At 40.3% G+C, this 19758-nt stretch overlaps 1 protein-coding gene across 6 annotated transcripts in view; it reads left to right on the top strand.

The window, feature by feature from the left end:
- Positions 1-19758, top strand: part of SLMAP (sarcolemma associated protein) — a 149011-nt gene that overhangs the window by 114715 nt on the left and 14538 nt on the right. For 3 of the 6 annotated variants that reach the window (XM_069084262.1, XM_069084264.1, XM_069084268.1), the window contains 5 exons: positions 80-160; positions 400-459; positions 12060-12182; positions 13337-13411; positions 17385-17705. In XM_069084262.1, coding sequence (XP_068940363.1) covers positions 80-160; positions 400-459; positions 12060-12182; positions 13337-13411; positions 17385-17705 — 660 coding nt within the window. The remainder of the gene's footprint in view (positions 1-79; positions 161-399; positions 460-12059; positions 12183-13336; positions 13412-17384; positions 17706-19758) is intronic. The other 3 variants (XM_069084265.1, XM_069084266.1, XM_069084267.1) reach the window with 2 other exon arrangements.

The raw sequence follows: 19758 nt of genomic DNA, 5'->3' as shown, positions 1-19758 counted from the left end.
AGGACTCTTGGTATAAAATAAGTTTTGCCTAAATGATTTGATGTTAGTAGGTTTTTCCTCCCCTTTGTTTTTCTGGCAGAAAATCAAGCAAAAGAAAAGGAGTCTGACTTGTCAGATACTCTTAGCCCGAGTAAGGAGAAGAGTAGCGACGACACCACAGGTAAGCGCTATGCCAGGGTGACGGGGATTGTTTCATGTTAAAGCCACAGAGGTCTGTCCATGAGAGGCCATTCCCCATGTAGAATTGTGGGCCATTTCCAGCTGGGTGATTTGAACTCTTTAACAAGGAGTGTGTGTATGCATTTTGCTTGTTAGTTATTTCTGGTTATTTATTTTAATATCGTTAGGTTGGCTGCTGTTGGGCTGACTGCTGTTATTAATTGTCACTTTCTTCCGCAGACGCCCAGATGGATGACCAGGATCTAAATGAGCCTATTGCTAAAGTCTCTCTACTAAAAGGTAGTTTTAATTTTTTCCCGAGCATTTTAAAATATGGCTTTAGATGATTCATTTTACAAACAAAATATGCAAGGTTTTTGTGTTAGTTTTTTAAATATTTGTCAAAACATTACAGTAAGGTTAGGCGAAGTAGTGAAGGCTAGGCCTGAAAACAGCATCTCACCTGTGTCTGAAATTCAATATTTAACTGTCAAATGATATACTTGGGAAACAAGGAGGTGGTTTAGTCTCCTTCCAGTGAAAACAGGGAGAAGAGAAAGGCAGTTGAGTCGCTGTGCTTCCTCACAGGCACTCGCTGGTGTTCACGCTCTGCTCTTGGTGGAAATCCCAGACCTTTGGAGCTTCTGCTCCACAAAGCCTTGGGTTTTCAGACTCTGTTAGTAGAGGGTAAAGCTTGTCTCAACCCCACCTTCTCCGCTCTCCCCCCCCCCCCCCCAAACAACAACAACAGCAGCCACCACCACCGCCCATCTTGTTAGGCTCTTAGAGCATCTCTGAGTGTGTCTGAGCCCCAGGGCTTCTTTTGTGGATGGTTCTATGCAGTTCTCTGTTCTGTTCCTCTAAATTCTAAAAAAGAAATTCTACTGTATGTTGTCTGCTTCTCCTAGAATTAATTGGATAAGGCATTTAAAGGCCTTTGGATAGGTTGTTTGAATGTTATTTTTAGATAGTATATTAGAAAATTACTTTCTATTTACTTAAAAGTATTGCTGCATTACATATTCCCCATAAGTTCCTACTTCTTATATATTCTGGAGAAAGAATTTGAGAGCACTTGCCATTAGTTTGGTCTCTTTCAGTTGTAGTCTCACGAATGACTTTTTGTTTTATTTTACCAAAGGCAGAATAAAGATACCTTTTAGTATCTTGAGAGCCAGTGGGAGTTAAAGCTTGACTAAGAATGTGCCATTCATTGGTGGACCTAAGGCGTAGGCAGCCTGAGGAGCAAGAATTACGAAAGGGAAAAGGATGTAGAAGAGTGAGTGAGTGAGTGGGGAAGGGGAAATGAAGGGAAAGTCCTGGGAGTGGGAATAATAGAGAGACACTCTGCTTAGCTACCTTGGGGGAAGCCTTGCATCGGCTTCCTCCTGCTTGTTTTAAGCCAAGGTTAAAACCAGGGGAGAGGAAAAGGAAAGCCTTGCCCTTGTATTGAACTGTCATCCTGTACTGATGACATCACCTTTGTCAGCAGTTAGAAAAGCCCTTTGTTGCTTGATTTTTCACAACACTTTTTTGAGTTAGTTGCTGACTGGTTGTAAAGGAAAATTGCAAAATTAGAAACAGGCATATGCCAGAAAATGCCTGGCTCCTGGAGATGATGAGTGTAGCTGTGATCACAGCAGTGGGATTTTTGGTTTTGTTTGTTTGTTTTTTTCCTTAGTCAACTGTTTTTCATTTTTGTTAAGCTATATAAATTGTAAAAAATTATGTCTTTCCTTTTTTTATTAGGAGCACTTTTAAATTTTGGACATAGAAAAGACTGATTATACTTTGTACCTATTTCGTAATTAGCTTTGATAGCTGACAGCATTTTTCTCTTAATGTAAAATAATAATTAATTAGGCCAAAATATGGCTAGGTGGTGCAGTGAATAGAGCACCAGCCCTGGAGTCAGGAGGACCTGAGTTCAAATCCGGCCTCAGACACTTAACATAAAAACTAGCTGTGTGACCTTGGACAAGTCACTTAACCCCAATTGCCCTCCAAAAAACAAACAAAAAAAAGATCATATAGAAAGGAGTTATTTTGATATGATTTCTTTTGTGCCTTCCTCCATGGACTGATACATGGTTTTCTCCCTTTTTTATAAGCACCCAAATGTTTTATGTAATTGTTGTGATTTTGATGATTAAAAAAAGAAGTTTTTAAAGTTAATGAATATGTACTCCCAGGTGGGAATATAATACCAGCTCATTGGATTTTGTGCTTGAATTCAGTGCCTTCCTGATAGAGCTTTATTACAGTATCCACAGTTTGTTAAAACTGTTTGTAAATGATAGCTATTAGGTTATATTGGTGGGGAAAGTGTAGATGTTTGTGATGGCACTGGCCTCTTGGTGAAGCTTGTGAATCCTAATCTTAACTGCTTTGGAGCTCCATTAGCCATTTTTAACAAGAATGAGAGTACATCTCTATCTGCCTTTCTCACCTAGAGGATCTTTCTCCTGTACCCCCTGACCTAGTGAGCATACATACTTTTCCCAGTAACATCTCTACCTTTGAGGTTTAGTCTAACTGTTCTTTATATTATGTGGTCCACCTCTCTGTTGCAGGCATCTGCCAATCTCTGTCATCTCCCCTCTTCTATTTCCCCTCTTCTTGTATTATATCATTTACCCTCTTCTTATATTTCTTTTTCAATTTTCAGTTATTTGATTTTATTCAGATACTTAATGTCTTATATAACCATTGATTTCTGATTTGTTTGGTTCTCATTTTCAAGGAGTTCATTACTTGGGTAAAGTTTTCTACTTTCTCTTCTAAGTTTCTTATTCTTCTTTCATTTCTTTCCTCCAGAGTTTTTATTCTACTTTTTACCTCTTAAAATCTTTGAGGTTCAGAACATGGAATCCTCAGGGCCCTTACATCTCAGGACACAGTGCCAGAGACCTTGGAGGACTCGGGTGCTTGGACTGTGCCATTCCCACCACCACCACCACATGGGCTTCCAGATTCCCCCCGGGGGTGGGAAGAAGAAGCTTTCTGGTGTCTTTGGGCTTTCCCAGTGCCAGGGGCCTCTGCTCTTGCTGCCTTTGGACACAGGGTCCTGTAGTCTACACAGACCTCTGGTCTCTGTGGAAACTCCAGCTTGTTTTCCTCTACCAGTGATTCCTTTATTATGCACTGTCCTCCAACCTTGAAATGCCTAGGCCCCTTTGTTCATCACTGACTGTCTTGCCAAACCCCAAAACCTGGCCTCTTGCCCCTTCTTTGCTTCTTCTTTAATGGAGCCAGAAGCTGCTGGGAAAAGTCCCATCACCAGTTCTGCAACCTCCTTATTGTGGGCACTCCCTGCAGCAGTGCCTTTTAATAGTGTCCATTTGCGTCTGTGCCGCAAGTTTCAGAAAGAATGATCTCCTAGTTTGCTGGCCTCTGTACCTGTGTCTCAAGTATCATTTCTGTTAAATTAAAAGACAGAAAGTGTCATCTTTGTCTGAACCTTTAAGCAGGGTCTGTAAATCTCAGTTTAAATGATGGGATGAGGGCTGAAAAGGCATAGAATATCTAACTTGTTGCTTTTACAAAGAAGAGAATCAGTTTTTCTCTTGTTATAATTTCTTATTTTTAAAAATGTAATCTCAGTTACATGAGTCCTTATCTTGACTGAATATAGAATGCCTTGGGAAATGCAGCTTGGCTGTATTTATCTTTATAGTTATTTTGACTATATTTAGAATATTATTTTTAATTTTCTCATGTAGATGCACATAAAATAGAGTTTTGCAAGGCAGAATTCCTAGCATAGTGCCCTACACATGATAGATGCTTTAAAAATGTTTCCTATTGAATCAAACTAACCACAACCAGCTTAGCTCTGTATAACTTAAAACATAACAAATAATTCCTCGTGAATGTTCAGATTAGACTGTGATCTCCTCGTAGACCTTCTTACCTTTTTGTTGTTGTTCAGTCATTTTTCAGTTATGTCCAACTCTTTGTGACCGCATTTGGGATTTTCTTGGCAAAGATACTAGAGTGGTTTGCCATTTCTCTCCAGCTCTTTTTTTACAGATGAGGAAACTGAGGCAAACAGGGTTAAGTTAAGGGTCGCATAGCTAGTTAAGTGTCTGAGCCTGGATTTGAACTCACCAAGATGAGTCTTCCTGACAGAAGGCCCAGCACTCACTCTCTCCACCTCGGTGCCTTTTCACCTTTAAACAAGAATACAACTGACCTTTAGTTATGAATTGTAAGCAACCCAAGCTCTGTCCAGCCACCTCTTAAATGTTTGCCCTTGATCGTATTGTGAGTGAGTCAGTGACAATGTGATCATTAAAACTTATTATCAGTACTAGAAGGACTTAATGGACATGTGTATAAGAATTAAATGGATTTGGGCCACTCTGCAAGAGTTACTTTTGCTGTTAATTTTATCTTTAACTAGTCTTTGGTTAAAGTATTTACTTTGCCCTTTCAGTGCCAGAACTGGGGCCCTATGAGCCCTGTGTGATAGGCATGTAACTAGGCCACAGCACACTAATGAGGCACTTTCCCACATAGATATCTGAAGCGTGATGAGTACTTGTCCAACCCTAGTAGTGCACACAAACGGGCTCATTTGCAAATGGTGATGTTTTGACCCTTGTTATTCTAAGTAAAGTATCTGCCAACATTTATTGGTTCACATGTGGTCATTTGTATTGGTTATAGTCATTAAATTATTATGTAAATATTTTGGTGCAGGGAATTCCATTTTTTATGTCTCTCAAATGATAAGAATGTCTTTGGGCTTATATATTTAATAAATATCATCTGATAATTTGTTCCAAATAAAATTCTGACATATTTTGGAAAGTCTCTCATTTCAGTAATTTAAGTAAAGTGAAGAACAGCATGCATTTCCACAGCTCATAATAATTCCAGTTTGCAGACACTTTAGGTAAAATCACAGCTTGAGATAGGTACCATGCAATAAATAAAGCCTGTTATTGTTAGCACAAACGGGAAGTGTTAGTCTATCTCTGATATCCCCAGTATTAAAGGGAAGGGCTTGGTCTATATGGGCACTACGCTTGAAAAAAATAGAATCTTTAGTGGCACTATAATAGTGGTAATTATTTACCATAAGCTTTTAATTTACAAAAGGATTTATGATAGATCCCTTAGCATTCTCCTCTAGTATTTTAAAAAATAATTTATAAAAACTCGGTGTTATCCCTTTGGAAGCACACATCTGTTTAGTATTAATTACAATCAAATATTTGAGTTCCTACTGTGTGTTCTACATTGTGCCAAGCCTTATGGGACACTGTGGTCTTCACCTTCAAGAAGTTTACTGTTGGGTGGAGCCGAACAGTGAGCTCCTCTCTTAAGACTCCTCTAAACAGATATAAAAAAAATGTTCTAGACTGAATTCTGATGGGAAATCCCCAGAAAAAGTCCGAGTGAATAATTTTTCCAGCCCAGGTGGGCATAGAGACAGAAAGAGGAATCTGTGACCACCAGGGATGACTGTAGCCAGGAATGGGAATTCCTAAAAGGTTGTGATGCTGAAGGAGATGCGTGCTGTGCATCAGACAAGAAGAGTTTCTAGTCTCATACAAGGGCATCATAGGGTGTGAGAACAGGTGCCAATTGGCAGCTTTGTTGTTCACTATCTAGTTCTAGTTTACATATGCAGGATGGATTGAGGGAGGGAACCTGCACCCAAGAGTGGTATTCTGGGATAAGGAGTGTCAGCAGGCCCATGACTGTTCAGAAACAAGTGAGTACCTGTGTGACTCCCATCCCAGGAGCAGAGCAGGGTCTCCATTCTGAATTCTAGCCTAGCTCGCCTCCTGAAGAGGAATGACCAGATTAGGTGTCCCAGACCAGAGGGAAGACTGCAATTCTGTGCCTCAGAACCAGCAGCATCTACTCTGCCTCAGACCTAAACCCAGGTCAAGAACTTGCAGAGCTTAGGCCAAAGGGGGAGCCCCTGGATCAGACCACTTTGAGAACACTGAAAGCAGCTCCCCAGCCTAGGCTGTCCCTGAGATATTGGCAATGCACAATACTCAGTACCCCCCAGAAAGCAGCAAAGGTACCGGTCTAGATCTTCCCTCCAGAATTGTGCAGATCCTAGCTCTGAATTCAAGTTTGAAGCCAGAAAGTAGGCTGGAAGGATGAAGAAACAGGAAAAAGGAACCCCACCGTAAAGAACCACTGACAGGCCAGAAGCTCAAGACAGAAACGTAGAAGAAGAGAATTGCTTCAAAATACACAGAAGAATGCTTCTGAGAAAAGCCAGGATTCGGCACAAACTCAACTAGAATTTCCAGAAGACCTAAAACAGGACCTTTAAAAAAAATGTTTTTTATAAATGAAATAAGAGCACTTGGAAAAAAAATGGAAAATGAGAGAGCTGTGGAAGAACAAAGTGGAAAGGGAATTGATAGCTTGGCCGAATACATGTAAAACCTTGTTCAAGAAACAAACTCTTAAAATTAGGATGGACCACATAGAAGCTAATAATCCCATGAGGCAATAAGGAATAGTAAAACAAAACCAGAATGCTAAGAACATAGAAGACGTATCTTGTAGCAGAAACAACTGACCCAGCACACAGATCCAAGAACTCCTGGCCAACTGTACTTACTTGAACACCATGACCAAAAAAAAAAGAGCCTAGACATTATATTTCAAGAAATCTTAAAACTGCCTAGATCTGTTAGAACCAGAGGGCAAAGTAGAAGTAGAAAGAAGCCATCCGTGACATGACTTAAAAAAAAAAACCCTAAAATCCAAGCTTCCAGGAACAGTATAGCCAAAATCCAAACCTTCCAGGAATAAGGAAAAATACTGCAAGCATCCAGAAAGAAGGATTCAAGTACTGAGAGTCACAGTAAAGATCACAATTTAGCAGCCTTCATGATCAAGGAACAAAGAGCTTGGAAAGAGTATTGTAGAAAGGCAAAAGATACAAACTTACAGCCAAGAATAGTTTCCCCAGAAGACTGGGATGGGGGGAAGGAGGAATGAACCATTAGTAAAATAGAGGACTTCTAAGCATTCCTGATGAAAAGATGAGAGCTGTGTAGAAACCTTGGAAGTTCAAATACAGGTGTTAGGAAAAACAGAAATGGGTAATTTGAACAAATGTTCATGAGGAACTAAACAAGTCTAAACTGCTTACATTCTAACTTGGAGAGATGATGCATATGTCCTCTCTGAACCTTATTGTGACAGGGGATCATAGAGGATGTCTACTTAGACGAGGCTTGATCTTGGTCTTCAGAATGGAAACAGGTACAGGGGAATACAGAATGCAGTATTTACAGCACCCATGATCACGATAAAGACCGTGACTGTAACTATCGCATGATGTTTGATCACAAAATATACCAAACTCTCCAGATGGAGGATAGAACCGAAGCATTTATTTAGACACCAGAAAACCAGATCCCCAAACCAGTGAGCCAACTCCATCATAGCACCAAAGATATTCAGAAGCCATGACAGCGCTGAGAGCCACAGCATCCTTCAGCTCCCCACAAACCCACACAAGATCAGTGTTTACTCACAAACCTCTCTGTCTCCTTGCCTGAGCGTCCTTTCTCTCCCACCGTCGGGCTAGCTCTGACTACCAGCTTCCAGTGGTCTCTGCTTCCCTCCATCACAGGCTCCATGTGACAATACATTCAGCCAATTAGGGGGCAGAGTTTACTTTCAAAGCATAGAAGGTCTTCAGACTCCCCACCTAGGTCTATTATTCATACTTCCCCCCCCCCCCCCCCCCCCAGGTCTATTAAGGGGCAGGGGAGATCTTCAAATTCCCATTCCCATTACAGGAGGCAAGAAAGTTTAGGGAAGATCATCTCACATAATCAGGGTGTGCGAGTAGCCATTTATACAAACAAGGAGTGGGAGAAGGAGGCTCCTGAAGTCTGAACTTCACTCTCATCTGATCAAATGAAGAAAGAATACATGCCATTAGGTACAGGGAGAGGGGAGAATGGGGAATTAGAGAGAATACATTTAAAAAGAGATTTTCCTGTTCAGTCATTTTTGATCATATCTGACTTTGTGACTCCATTTGGGGTTTTCTCAGCAAAGTTAATGGAGTGGTTTGCTGTTTCTTTCTCCAGCTCCTTTTATAGATGAGGAAACTAAAGCAGATGGGGTTAACGGACTTGCCCAGGGTCACAGCTAGTAAGTGTCCAAGGTCAAATTTGAACTCAGGTCTTCCTGATTACAGGCCAGCACTCCTAGCCACTGTGTCCTAAGCAACACAAACTCTAGGGATATATAGAAATATTTATTACTCATTTTAGAGTGGCAGAGAATGGGAACCTGAGGTTTCTTACATTTGGGAATGCCTGAACGTGTTATGGCACATTAAAGTGACACAGTATTTCTCTGCTGTGTCACATTTTTTAATGATGAAGGGGGTGGTTTCTGAGACAGCTGGGAAAATGCGCATGAACTGATACAGTGTGAATTTAACCAAAACGGGAACAATAGACAGTGAGAACAATATGGAAAGACAAACAACTTGGAAAGACTTTGGGTTTCTGAACCACATAAGGATCAACCACAGTTCCATAGGACTGTGTTATCCAGCTCCCGATGGAGAAGTGAAATACTCAGAGTATAGAGGAAGACATATGTTTTTGGGGAGATGTGGCCAAGGTAGAAGTTTGTTTTGCTTTCTCAGGTGAGGGGTGGGATTAGGGGAAAAGGGAGAGGAGGTGGATTTTTGCTGATTGAAAAAAATAAAATGTAATTTAAAGAACAAAGATTTTACTGTCCAGTTGAGAGTAAACTGTGAATTTACTGTGGGGTATTTATGCATTAACTGGCAATACTGAAGGATATAAAAAATGGGTCAGATTTATCAGAGGAAGTTTCACAAAGGAGCTGAGACTCTCAAGATGGTTTGGATTTAGTTTGGTAGATGAGGAAGATCTTGCAAATAGGTGAAAAGATGAGCAAAGAAATAGGAATGAATCTGACCTTAAGATAATAAAGAGAGAGTTTAGGTCTATACTTAGGGCTGCCAGTTCTTGGGTGAAATCATTATAGCTGGCCTTGAATAGAGATAGCACTTGAACCCAAACTTTGCTTCTGATTCCAGTCTCAATTGGCTTTTTTCTAGATCATACTCCTTTTTACAGGTTCTTAAATGAAATAGAATAAAATGAAACAAATGAAAGGTATTTCAGGAAGCCTTTTTGTCCAGGATCGTTTTGAAAAAATAGATGGGGGGGGGGGCAGAGACTGGTTTAAGGAGAGCCGTATCCGAGTATCAAGAGTTCAGGTTCCAGCCTCCTACAGTGGTAGAAACAGGATGGTGAGGAAGAGGTCAGTCTGAAAAGGAATAAATGATGTAATGTGATGACACTGAGTTAGGACTGACAGGCAGTGCAAGGTCCAAGTTGTCATAGTTCCTGTCCTGGAAAGCCAGAAGATGGGTGTGAGGGTGGAGGACCAAGATTATGCCTTGTCTTTACTGTCAAAGGAGACCCTCTGCAGCTCCAGCACTCTGTGGCTTGCTGAAAGCGTCAGTGGGAGGGGAGAGGTGAGCTCCAACATTATTGTACTTCATCAGCAATGGTGTGTTTTGTCAGCTTATGAAAATAAAATCATGTTGATGCTATTTATGCCTGAAGCCATGTGACACAGTACCATGACTCTGGGGTCTGTCTCCTAGCCATCCTCTATTGGCAACAGCTCGTTCTTCTCCTTTTCTGTAGTTCTTTCCCTGGTTCAGTCTTCCTCTTCCAGAGGTAGACTGTAGAACTTAGTAATTCATTGAATAGGAGAGGAAAGAATAAAGATGAACCACAACGTTTCTGGCAACACAGACCAGAATGATGTTATTTTGGACAGAAATAGAGGAGTCACATGGTTTGGAGAAAAGGTTGCTGGAGATGTATTCATGGACACACATCCATTTCTAGACTAGTTTAGGATGCATTTAAAAAGTCTTTGGTGTTTGTAAGCTTTTACTGCTAATTGCTCCATTGTGGCATAGATGGGGGTCCTGGCAGTACCTGACATCAGTGGGGAAAATGTCTCTACCGATGCCCAGCACCATGTTCCAGTATTGAGGAGGTTGCTAAGGGAGCTGATTACTGGCTGCATGAGCAGGGCCTGTGTCCTCTGACATGTAAAGACAGCTTCCAGTTTCTTGTGTTGTGATGGTCAGTTGAAAGAAAAATTGATTCCAGAATATACTGTCATGCATGGAAAATGTTGTGACTTGAAACAGCTTGTGAAGGGGGTGGTTTCCCGAGCCGCCGGCTGATCCTTCGATGTCAGCATCGGTGGGAAGCATTGCATCGGCTTCATCATCTGTCCAGTGCTGCCATGGTGCTCTGCTCTAGACCTTGTTCCTACCTGTTTTTAATTCTGAGAATCATAGGCTTAAAAGCCTTAGTAGCCTTAAAGACTGTCTGCTCCAGGCCTTTGGGTAACAGATAGTCCTTGTAGGCATCACTGAGAACCATCAGACTCTCCCTTTTGGCTTTTGTTCACTACTCAGCCTATTGTGCCAGGTAACCTGCATCTCATCTCACTACCTTTTTTTAAATTTCAAATTTTAAATGATGACTACTCTGCCACTCACCTGACTGAGTAATTAAATAAAAACAAATCCATTTTGTTCTACTCTGAGAGCCCTGAATTCAAGTTCTACATCCAGCATTAGCTTTGCTGTGTGTCCTGGACAAGTCTCCTGACCTCATAGTGCTCTGGGCAACCTTCCCAGGCTGCATTGCAGTGAGGTGCTGACCTACACTGGCAGAAGGACACTCTCCCCCAGGGAATTCCTTATCCTGGTGACATCACAGATCTTGTCCCAGCAGTCATCTCCACAGCTACCAGATGGGATCTTGGGCATCAGAACATGGAGGTTCCCACCCACCTGTCTTCTGGATGAGGAAACGGAGGCTCAGGGAGCAAGGGCAGAAGCAGAATTTGAGCCAAGTTTTTTCAAATCTAAGTCCAAGCATTTTCAAGACTTGGGGCCTCCTGAGCACTTCCTGGCTGTCTGCTTGCTTTATTTTTCCTCCTCTCTTAGTGATGCCACCCAGAATGGTTAGGACATAAAAACACATTAGATGAGTAGAGTTTGCGGGTAAAACTATTTCGTGACTCAAAACTTTCTAAAATATATTACCTAGTTTAAGAAATCCATTCAGACAGCAGGGTGGCTCAGTGGATTGAGTACTGGACCTGAAGAAATTAGGAAAGATTTGAGTTCAAATTCCACCTTAGACACTGTTGAGCTGTGTGACGCTGGGCAAGTCACTTAAATTATTATTATTGTTGTTGTTGTTATGAATTTTTTCCCCTTTTGCCTGACTTTTGCCACTATCATCTAAACACATTCATTATTTTCTGCTTTAATACAGTGATCTTTTCGGGGGTTTCTGAAATCTCTCAGCCTGCTTAGCCCTCTTACTGTTTTACATGGCCGCTTCTTCACTGCCCGCTGGGCCTGCTCCCCACCTCTGCTGCCGCTTCTGCCAGCCACGGTGTTCTTGGAGGCATTTTTTTCTTCTCATACTTTATTTTTCGGATGCTTTGGCATTGATGGTGCTTGGCACGCACAGTCATGACTAGCTAAAACATGCCACCCCCTCCCTTTTTTTTTCCAATCGCATTTCATTGTCTAGAATCTTCTGCACTTGCTTTTTTTAGAGTTCAGAGTGCTAGACATAGGGTAGCCAGATAATGAAGGTGTTACTGTTTTGTTGCTGTGCTATGCTAAGATATACCTAACTGGATAAAAAAGGATGCACTGATAATTTACTTTAATTAACTGACAATGAACTCGTTGTGAAGACACACTCCCGCTAACTCTGCACGCCTAACGGGAGAGAGGCTGCTTCTCCTTAGGAGTACGGGTGGACGTGTTGTGCTAACTCTGGCTTTAAACCCCGTGTCTTTATCAGATGAATTGCAGGGGGCCCAGTCTGAAACAGAGACAAAGCAAGACACTCAGCATCTTCACAAGGAGCTGCTTGAAGCTCAGGAGCTAGCTAGAGCGAGTAGACAGAAATGCTCTGAACTTCAAGGTGAGACCGAGCTCGCTTTGCCTCCTCAGTGGCCGTGGTCATGGTGAGATGGTGGAAGGGGAGAAGAGTAAAGAGCCTGCTCTCGTCGGCCACTAAGCCTTGGCCTGATGCCCCAGGCTGGATCTGGGATCGACCAAGCGCTTCCTCTGATCCCTTGTGCCTAGGGGAACTTTCTAGGGACGCGGAGCTCTTGAGGTCTTCGACCAGACGTGTCCCTTGCCCCTGCTCTTATCTCACGCGCCCATCCCTGCCACTGATCGGCACCTCATAGGAGATTACAGTGAAATCCTGAGTAGGCCATAGAAATGGAACCTCTGTGACAGCTTTTCAAGGGGAACAAGGAAATTCCTATCATTGCTGCCTTCTCTTTCATTAATTACCAGTGTTTCTTGAGTTGTATTCTTCCAAAGGCCCAAAAAATGTGTTAGATGAAAATGAAAGATTTGTAAATCACTTTAAAATTTCGTTTAAGGGACCATACATATTTTTAATTGGGCAAATTATAAGTGAACACTGAACAGGCAAGTCACTTGCCTTACTGTATATCTTTTAAATGTCTGCATGTCCGTTAGTGTATAGCACTTGTTCTGTGCCTGGCACTGGGGAGATCTATAAACCCATATTTTTATTGCCCGTTTTCCAAACTTAGCTCTTTAATTTATGAGAACAAAGAACAATTCTCTTATATCCATTATAGACAGCACGCATCTTTGAAACATAGAGTTTAATAAACTCTAGTACTTACTGAATCAGTCTGGTTTTCCTGGCATCAAATTCATACCAGTTCAGCAAGACAGAGGGCTGGGATCTGGAAAAGCAGAACACGGAGTAGAAACCCGAGTGAGTGCCCCAGAAGAGAGGTGCAGACTCGAGTCCTGGCTGAGGAAGGACAGATCATTGCAAACGAGGGGATTGGGACAGGCTTGAAGTCAGGAAGTCAGGAAGGAGCACTGGTGCTGGTCACTGACTACTTTGTTCATGTGCTACTAAAATATTTAAACTGCTTGCCTAACAGTTGAGATTGGTTACTTAACTTTGGTTTCCTACAGTCAGCTTTTGAAGGGTCTTGCACTTAGAAATGTTTGGCTGGTCAACTCCAAGATTGTTTGTCATTTAATTTGTTAAACTAGGTATACTTTTGCTTCTACTTTTAGCTCTTTTGGAAGAAGAAAGAAAAGCCTATCGAACACAAGTTGAGGAGTCTGCAAAGCAGATACAGGTTCTTCAAGGTATGAAACAATTTGTTTGAAGGTGAGGGGCAGTGACAGCTAATTACTGTCTCTTACAACCTTCTCTTCCACTCTTAGCCTAACTCTGACCGTAGAGGAATGATGTACAAATTTTATCTCGAAAAAAAAAAAAAAGAGAGACTTCACTTCATTATACTAATGTTAAAAAAAATTTACCAATATTCCAGTAATCATTTTTGGAAGGAGGTAGGATGTGAGAAGATACTTGAATTTTTTTGGTTTGTATTGTTAGGTGAGTATTTTTGCATGGTCACTTTCATGGAATAGGTGCTGTTGTATTGTAGGGAACCGTAAGGGCCAGACTATTCATAGGGAATCCATCTTCTGTGAATGATATTATCCATGATGGTTCAGGGATATTGTCTATAATCATGATGAACAGCTTTGTTTTATGCCTCATTTGTTATTTGTAATTAAAAAAACACTGAACAAATTGGATAAATGAAAAATATATTGTGCCAGACTCTTGATATTGCAATTGAATGGGCATTTCATCAGGTAATTCAGTATATACATCTTGTAAAGACACTCCAGGTGGGCAGCAATGCAGACCCAGAAGTGAACAGGAAGAAGAAAATAGATTAGGTGTTGAGTAAATGTCTCAGGTTTTTGTCGATCCTAAGCCACTACTCCGTGACATAAATAAAGAACTTACTTTTTATTACCAGTATTTTTCTCTTGGCGCTGTGTATCTGTGAATCATGAAATATCACAGTCTTCATACTGTCAAGGTTATGGGTGATCCAGAGGACAGTGGCATGTGATGGAACTTAAGAGGCATTAAGGTATAGGGCAATTGATGATTTAAACATAAAAAGTGAGTTAAAAGACAGCAAATAGAGCACAGAAACAAAGATAACAGGATAGGTGAGGGACCTCCCTGATGCCCATTTGTGATAAAAGGTATAAAGGAAGAACTCCAGTATGTTAAATAGATTTTATAGGAACACTGATGGAAGAAAACAGAAATCACACACAGTGAGAATCTACAGATGAGCTTCCATTGCTAACGTTGTAAGGCAGTCCTTATCATCATTGTGAGACCATTGAGCCCTTGAAGTTCTGAAGTGAGAAGAGAGGTTATCTGGATTAGGTCCTGGGCATTGAAGAGTCACGCAGGGACAGCATAAAATTTTTGTGCCAGAAGAGTAAGAATTCAAAAATACCTTGAAAAGCTAGAATAGTGGACGGACACTAATGAGAAGAAATTGAACAGGGATCAATATAAAGTTTTAAATATTAGTTCATAAAAGCTGCCTCAGAAGTACAGGTTGGGGGTGGTGATAGAGAAATGGATTTGACCAATCAACAATTCAACACACCATAGTAGTAGTTAGATAATAAGCACACTACCAAAAAAATTACTGAGCCCAAGGAGCTTATGTCTTTCTTGGGCATAGAGAAAGGTGCCACACATTGTAATCAGGTAAAGTAAAAGGTGATTCTAAGAGGAGAGGGAGCAATAGCCATTTGAGTTTCTAGGAAGGGTTCATAAAGGAGGTGGTGCCCAAGCTAAGCATGAAATGCAGAAAAGGATTCTCAATAATAGAAATGTAGAGGTTCCACTCCAGGCAAAGAATATGGCATGTGCAAATTCATGGGTGGAGAGAGTGGAAAGAGGATTTCAAGGAATGACTTGTGTGGGACATAGGATGTGCCGGGTTGAATTGTGGGATAGGTCAAAGCCCAAGTATGGTGAGAAGTCAGTCCAAGTCATGTGGAAGAATTTGTGGTTTGATTTAGAGAGGAGTCACACTGAAGTTTGCTGATCAGGGAAGTTACTTAATCAGCTATGTGGAAAATAGATAGGAAAGAGTGACAGAGAAACTATTAGGAAGCTAGCCCTGGACCAGGTAATGAGGGCCTGTGACAGTGGGAATGGAGGGAGTATGGTAGCTGATGGACAGGAGAAGGTAAGGGGAGAGAGGTTACAGAGTACTTTAAAGTTCTGAACGTCTGTGACTTAAGAGATGAGAGTATGTTAAAAAAAAAAAAAATCAGGTAGTTTTGTGGAAGGAAGGATTTGGGGACAAAGATGAGTTTACATTTGGACAAATTATGTTTAATTGGCCACACAGTATCCAGCAAGCAGAATTGCAAATATCAGATTTGGAGTTGAGAAATGTTAGGGCCTATACTATGAATTTGGGCGCCAGGTAAGTAGAAATAATATGATATCATAAAGAAAGGAGAGGTTTAGAGAAGAGAACCCCAGACAACTGGAGATGGATGATAATTCACACTAAAGGAGTCCAAAAAAAGAGCATGAAGACAGATATGGGTGAGAGTTGTCTTGGAATCAAAATTATTGTCAAAAGCAGCAGGGACATCAAGGATTATGAAGACTAAGGAAAGGCCATGGGACATAACAGTTATTATGTCATTGATAACATTTGAGAGCAATTTAATTCAGGGACTCAGCCTGGGATCGTGAACATTTTTTTAAAAATATATTGACAACCCTTGGTTTCATTAGAGAAGCAGTTTAAAAATATAGGTGACAAGAAGTTGAGAAATAAATTGACAAGCAGGAAGTGTAAACCTTTGGATTTGGCTTTTACTTTTAACTTTTGAAAGGTTTGGCTTTGACTTTGAAAGGGAAAGATGTAGGATACTAAGTAGTTTAAGGAGAGGCAACATTTTGTAATAAGTGGAAAGTTATACTGGATTTGGAAACTGAGGATTTGAGTTTAAATCTCAGCTCTGTTGCTTAATATCTGTATGATTTTGGACAAAACACTTAATTTTCTTCCTTGTAAAATAAGAGGATTGTACTCAATGACCCCTGAGGTCCTTCTAGCTCCAAATGTTTGAGCTTTTGTGAAGAATGGCAGGGTCAGATAAAGGTAGGGGTGGTGTGGTGTGTGTGTGTGTGTGTGTGTGTGTGTGTGTAAGTAAATGGCTGATTAAGGAAGAGCCTTGAGTATATTAATATAGTAGGATCAAGAAGATAAGGAAATTGACAATCTGAGGGAGAAAGAGAGTAAATGAGAAGCATTAATTATGTGCCAGGGACTGTACTGAGTGCTAAGGATAGGGAGAGAAAAGGGTTAAAGGTCTTAGGAGTGGGGCAGAAGGGTAAAATTTAGGCAAATCTGTTTTTAAAAGAAAAGTGATAAAGTCACTGCTCTCTGGGAGCTCATGTTTTATTAGGGGGAGACTACACATATAGAAGGGTTCAGTTGCATGACAAATGGAAAGAAGAAACCAGTGCGTTTTAGGGTACAGCAGTAGGACAAAAGTTATTGCATCCCCTTTAATGTTATTTCCATCTATAAAACCGTACATACCTGTTTCTGACTTGAACCATTTGGCAGACTTTGATGGTGAGAACTTTCTTCCCTGGGTCTTCATATCCGTGGCTGATAAGGACACAGGTGGCAGCATGTCCGAGGTGTGGTGCTTACAGGGTTTGCCTCCCTGGCCACATGGACAGGTGACCTGAGTGGTCATACTGTTCTTGGTGCTGTTGGATGATTGGTCTTGGACAGCCTCCCGGGGAATCTGAGGAGAGGTGGTGGCTACAATTAAACCTACCTCTTGTCTCTCTTGGGATTCTGCGACACTGTCTTTTCCCTGCCCAAATTGAAGAGTACTAATTAATGTTTTCCATCTTTACTTCTTTGATACCCTGCTATTGACGATCTTATTCCTTTGAGCTTACTCTTTACCAGAAATGTGACTAACCGAAGTTTCATATAGGACCGTGGTGTTGTCTAGGGCAGGATGGAATCTTTCCTTGCTCTTCTCCTTTTTAAAAACAATAACTTTGGAACTAGTATGATCATGGAGGACTAACTGTCTTTCTACAGTATCTCTTAGTCCCTTGGTCAGAGAGAAAATACTGAGCTAGATAAACCACGAAATCTGCCCCAATCTGGCCGAACTTATCTTCTGAATTTCATTACTGTAGTCTAAGAAAAGAAAAGATGATATCCTTTTTCTTTTTTAGCCCAGTTGCAGAGGTTACATACGGATATGGAGAACCTTCGGGAAGAAAAGGAAAATGAAGTCACAAGCACAAAGCACGATTTGCTCAGTGCCCAGGATGAAATTCTTCTGCTTCGACAAGTAGCAGACAAGGCTGCATCTGATCGGGACATTGATGTTGCTTCCTTGCAAGTCGAGCTTCAGAAGGTTAGGGAGGAGCTGGAGCGGTGGCGGAAGGCAGCCTCAGAGTATGAGAAGGAAATTGTCAGTCTGCAGTCCAGTTTTCAGCTCCGGTGTCAGCAGTGTGAAGACCAGCAGAAAGAGGAGTCCTCGAGGCTGCAAGGTCAGTCAGCATGGTGGTCATCAGGATGTAAGATGGGATGTAAGAGGCAGGGATCAGCCTCTCTCATATTCAGAGGCCATTTTCTCCCTGTAATATCTTACTCAGTTTTTTTAGGATAAGTCATTCTTGACTATAAGCCTTTTTCTTTTACCTTCCATGATTCCTTTCTTTCACTGTCTTTGCAGCATAATACTGTATGCTTCCAGCTGTGCTTTCTTGTATTATGACTCATTCTTTATGAGTGTTTTCAGTCTGAGCTTTCAGGGAGTGACCCACAGTGGACTCCTTCTGCTTCCGCTTTGCTCTCTGGTGCTCACTCCTCAGTGGTTTTCTTTTATGATTATATGATTTATCTGTGATTTATTGTGGTCATAAATGTCATGTTATTTTATCATATGCTTGTCTATTCTTCCCAAAGAGGTCAGAAATAGAGAAGATCTAGTGTGTACAAAAATGCTTGTATCAGCACTTTTTAGTTCAGGAAAAAAAAATAAGACAGTTTTGTTGCTTTTGTGTCAAACATAATATATTCTCCAAAACTATACATGATAAAAGTTCACACTGTTTCATCCAATCTGCTTTTCTCTAGTTTGCATATTGAAAAGTTCATGTACTAAGGGACATTTTTTGAAACAATAAAACAAATAGCCCATTAGCTAAATTCATTTTAAAAAGTGAAAAAATGTCATCCTTATCAAAAAATGAAAAAATTAACAAATGAAGAAAGAAAGGGGATTATTAGAAACTATTTTATCCAGCTTTATACCAATAAGACCATGAATTTAAAAATTATGGATCAATATTGACAAAAATATAAAATGCCCATATTAACAGAACAAGAAATATGTTTAAAATATATTTGAATTTACAAGTCTATCAACCATTCAAAGAATAATCCCTTCCCATGTTACATAAAGTGTTGCCCAGTAATATGGGGGAAAAAAGGATCCTTACCATAAAATTTTTAAACAAAATATAAACAAAGAAGCTATAACAACTTACTAAAAAGATCATATACTAAGGCCAGGTTGGATTTATAACAGGAATACAATGTTGGTTCAATATTAGGAAAACTATAAACATAAAAATCACATTTGTAACAAAAATAGCAAAAAAGTAAATAATTATATTAATAGATACATTAAAACCTTTTTTTCTTTGCATTTCTTTGTAGTATAGCATCAATTTTTACTAAAGACATTAGAAAAAACAGGACTAAATAGACCTTGCCTAAATATAAGTATTATCTGTCAAAATCAAGACTTGATATTGTATGTTACGACAATAAATGAGACACCTTTCCAGTAGATCAAGTGTAAAGCAAGGATATCCATTATCAACACTACTGTTTGATATAGTGCTAGAAATGCTAGCCATCACAAAAGGAAAAGAAAAATAAATTGAAGGAATAAGCATATGTAAAGTTATCATGTTTTTTGCACATGATAGAATGATTTACTAAAAGAATGAACCTCAGATCTCTAACTAAAAATTAATTAAAATAGCAATTTTAGCAATGTCACAAAATTAATAAATAAATCCACATAAATCATTAGCATTTTGGTTTATTACCAATGAAACCCAACGGGAAGAGATAAAAAAAGTATTTTTGTATACATGAGTCTTTTGCCTCCCAAAGAGTTGGAAGAAAGAAGCGGAAGACCCATGTATACAAAAATACTTGTAGCACTTCTTTTTGCAATGGGAAATAGCTGTAAATTAAGAGGGGTTATCAACTGCTGGTGAATGACCAAACAAATTTTAGTATATGAATGTAATAGCATGTTGTTGTGCCATCTGAAGTGACAAAAGGCATGGCTCACAGAGAGACCTGAAAAGAAGTGTTTGAACTGATGCAGAGGGAAGTGAGCAAAACTGGGAATACAATTTATACAGTAACTGTTCGTCTTAGGGATAAATAGCTTTGGAAGATTTCAGAGTTCTGATCAATACAGTGACCAGTCACAGTTCCAGAGTCCAAGATGAAGTTTGCTACTGACTTCTTGACGAGTGTTGGAATCAGGATACAGAATGAGACATGCGTTTTTGGATA

The sequence above is a fragment of the Petaurus breviceps genome, unplaced genomic scaffold (assembly GCF_028583685.1).
Source record: "Petaurus breviceps papuanus isolate PSGF00001 unplaced genomic scaffold, PetGlider_PUasm1.0 174, whole genome shotgun sequence".
Taxonomy (NCBI): domain Eukaryota; kingdom Metazoa; phylum Chordata; class Mammalia; order Diprotodontia; family Petauridae; genus Petaurus; species Petaurus breviceps.
This window is presented reverse-complemented; position numbering and strand designations above follow the sequence as displayed.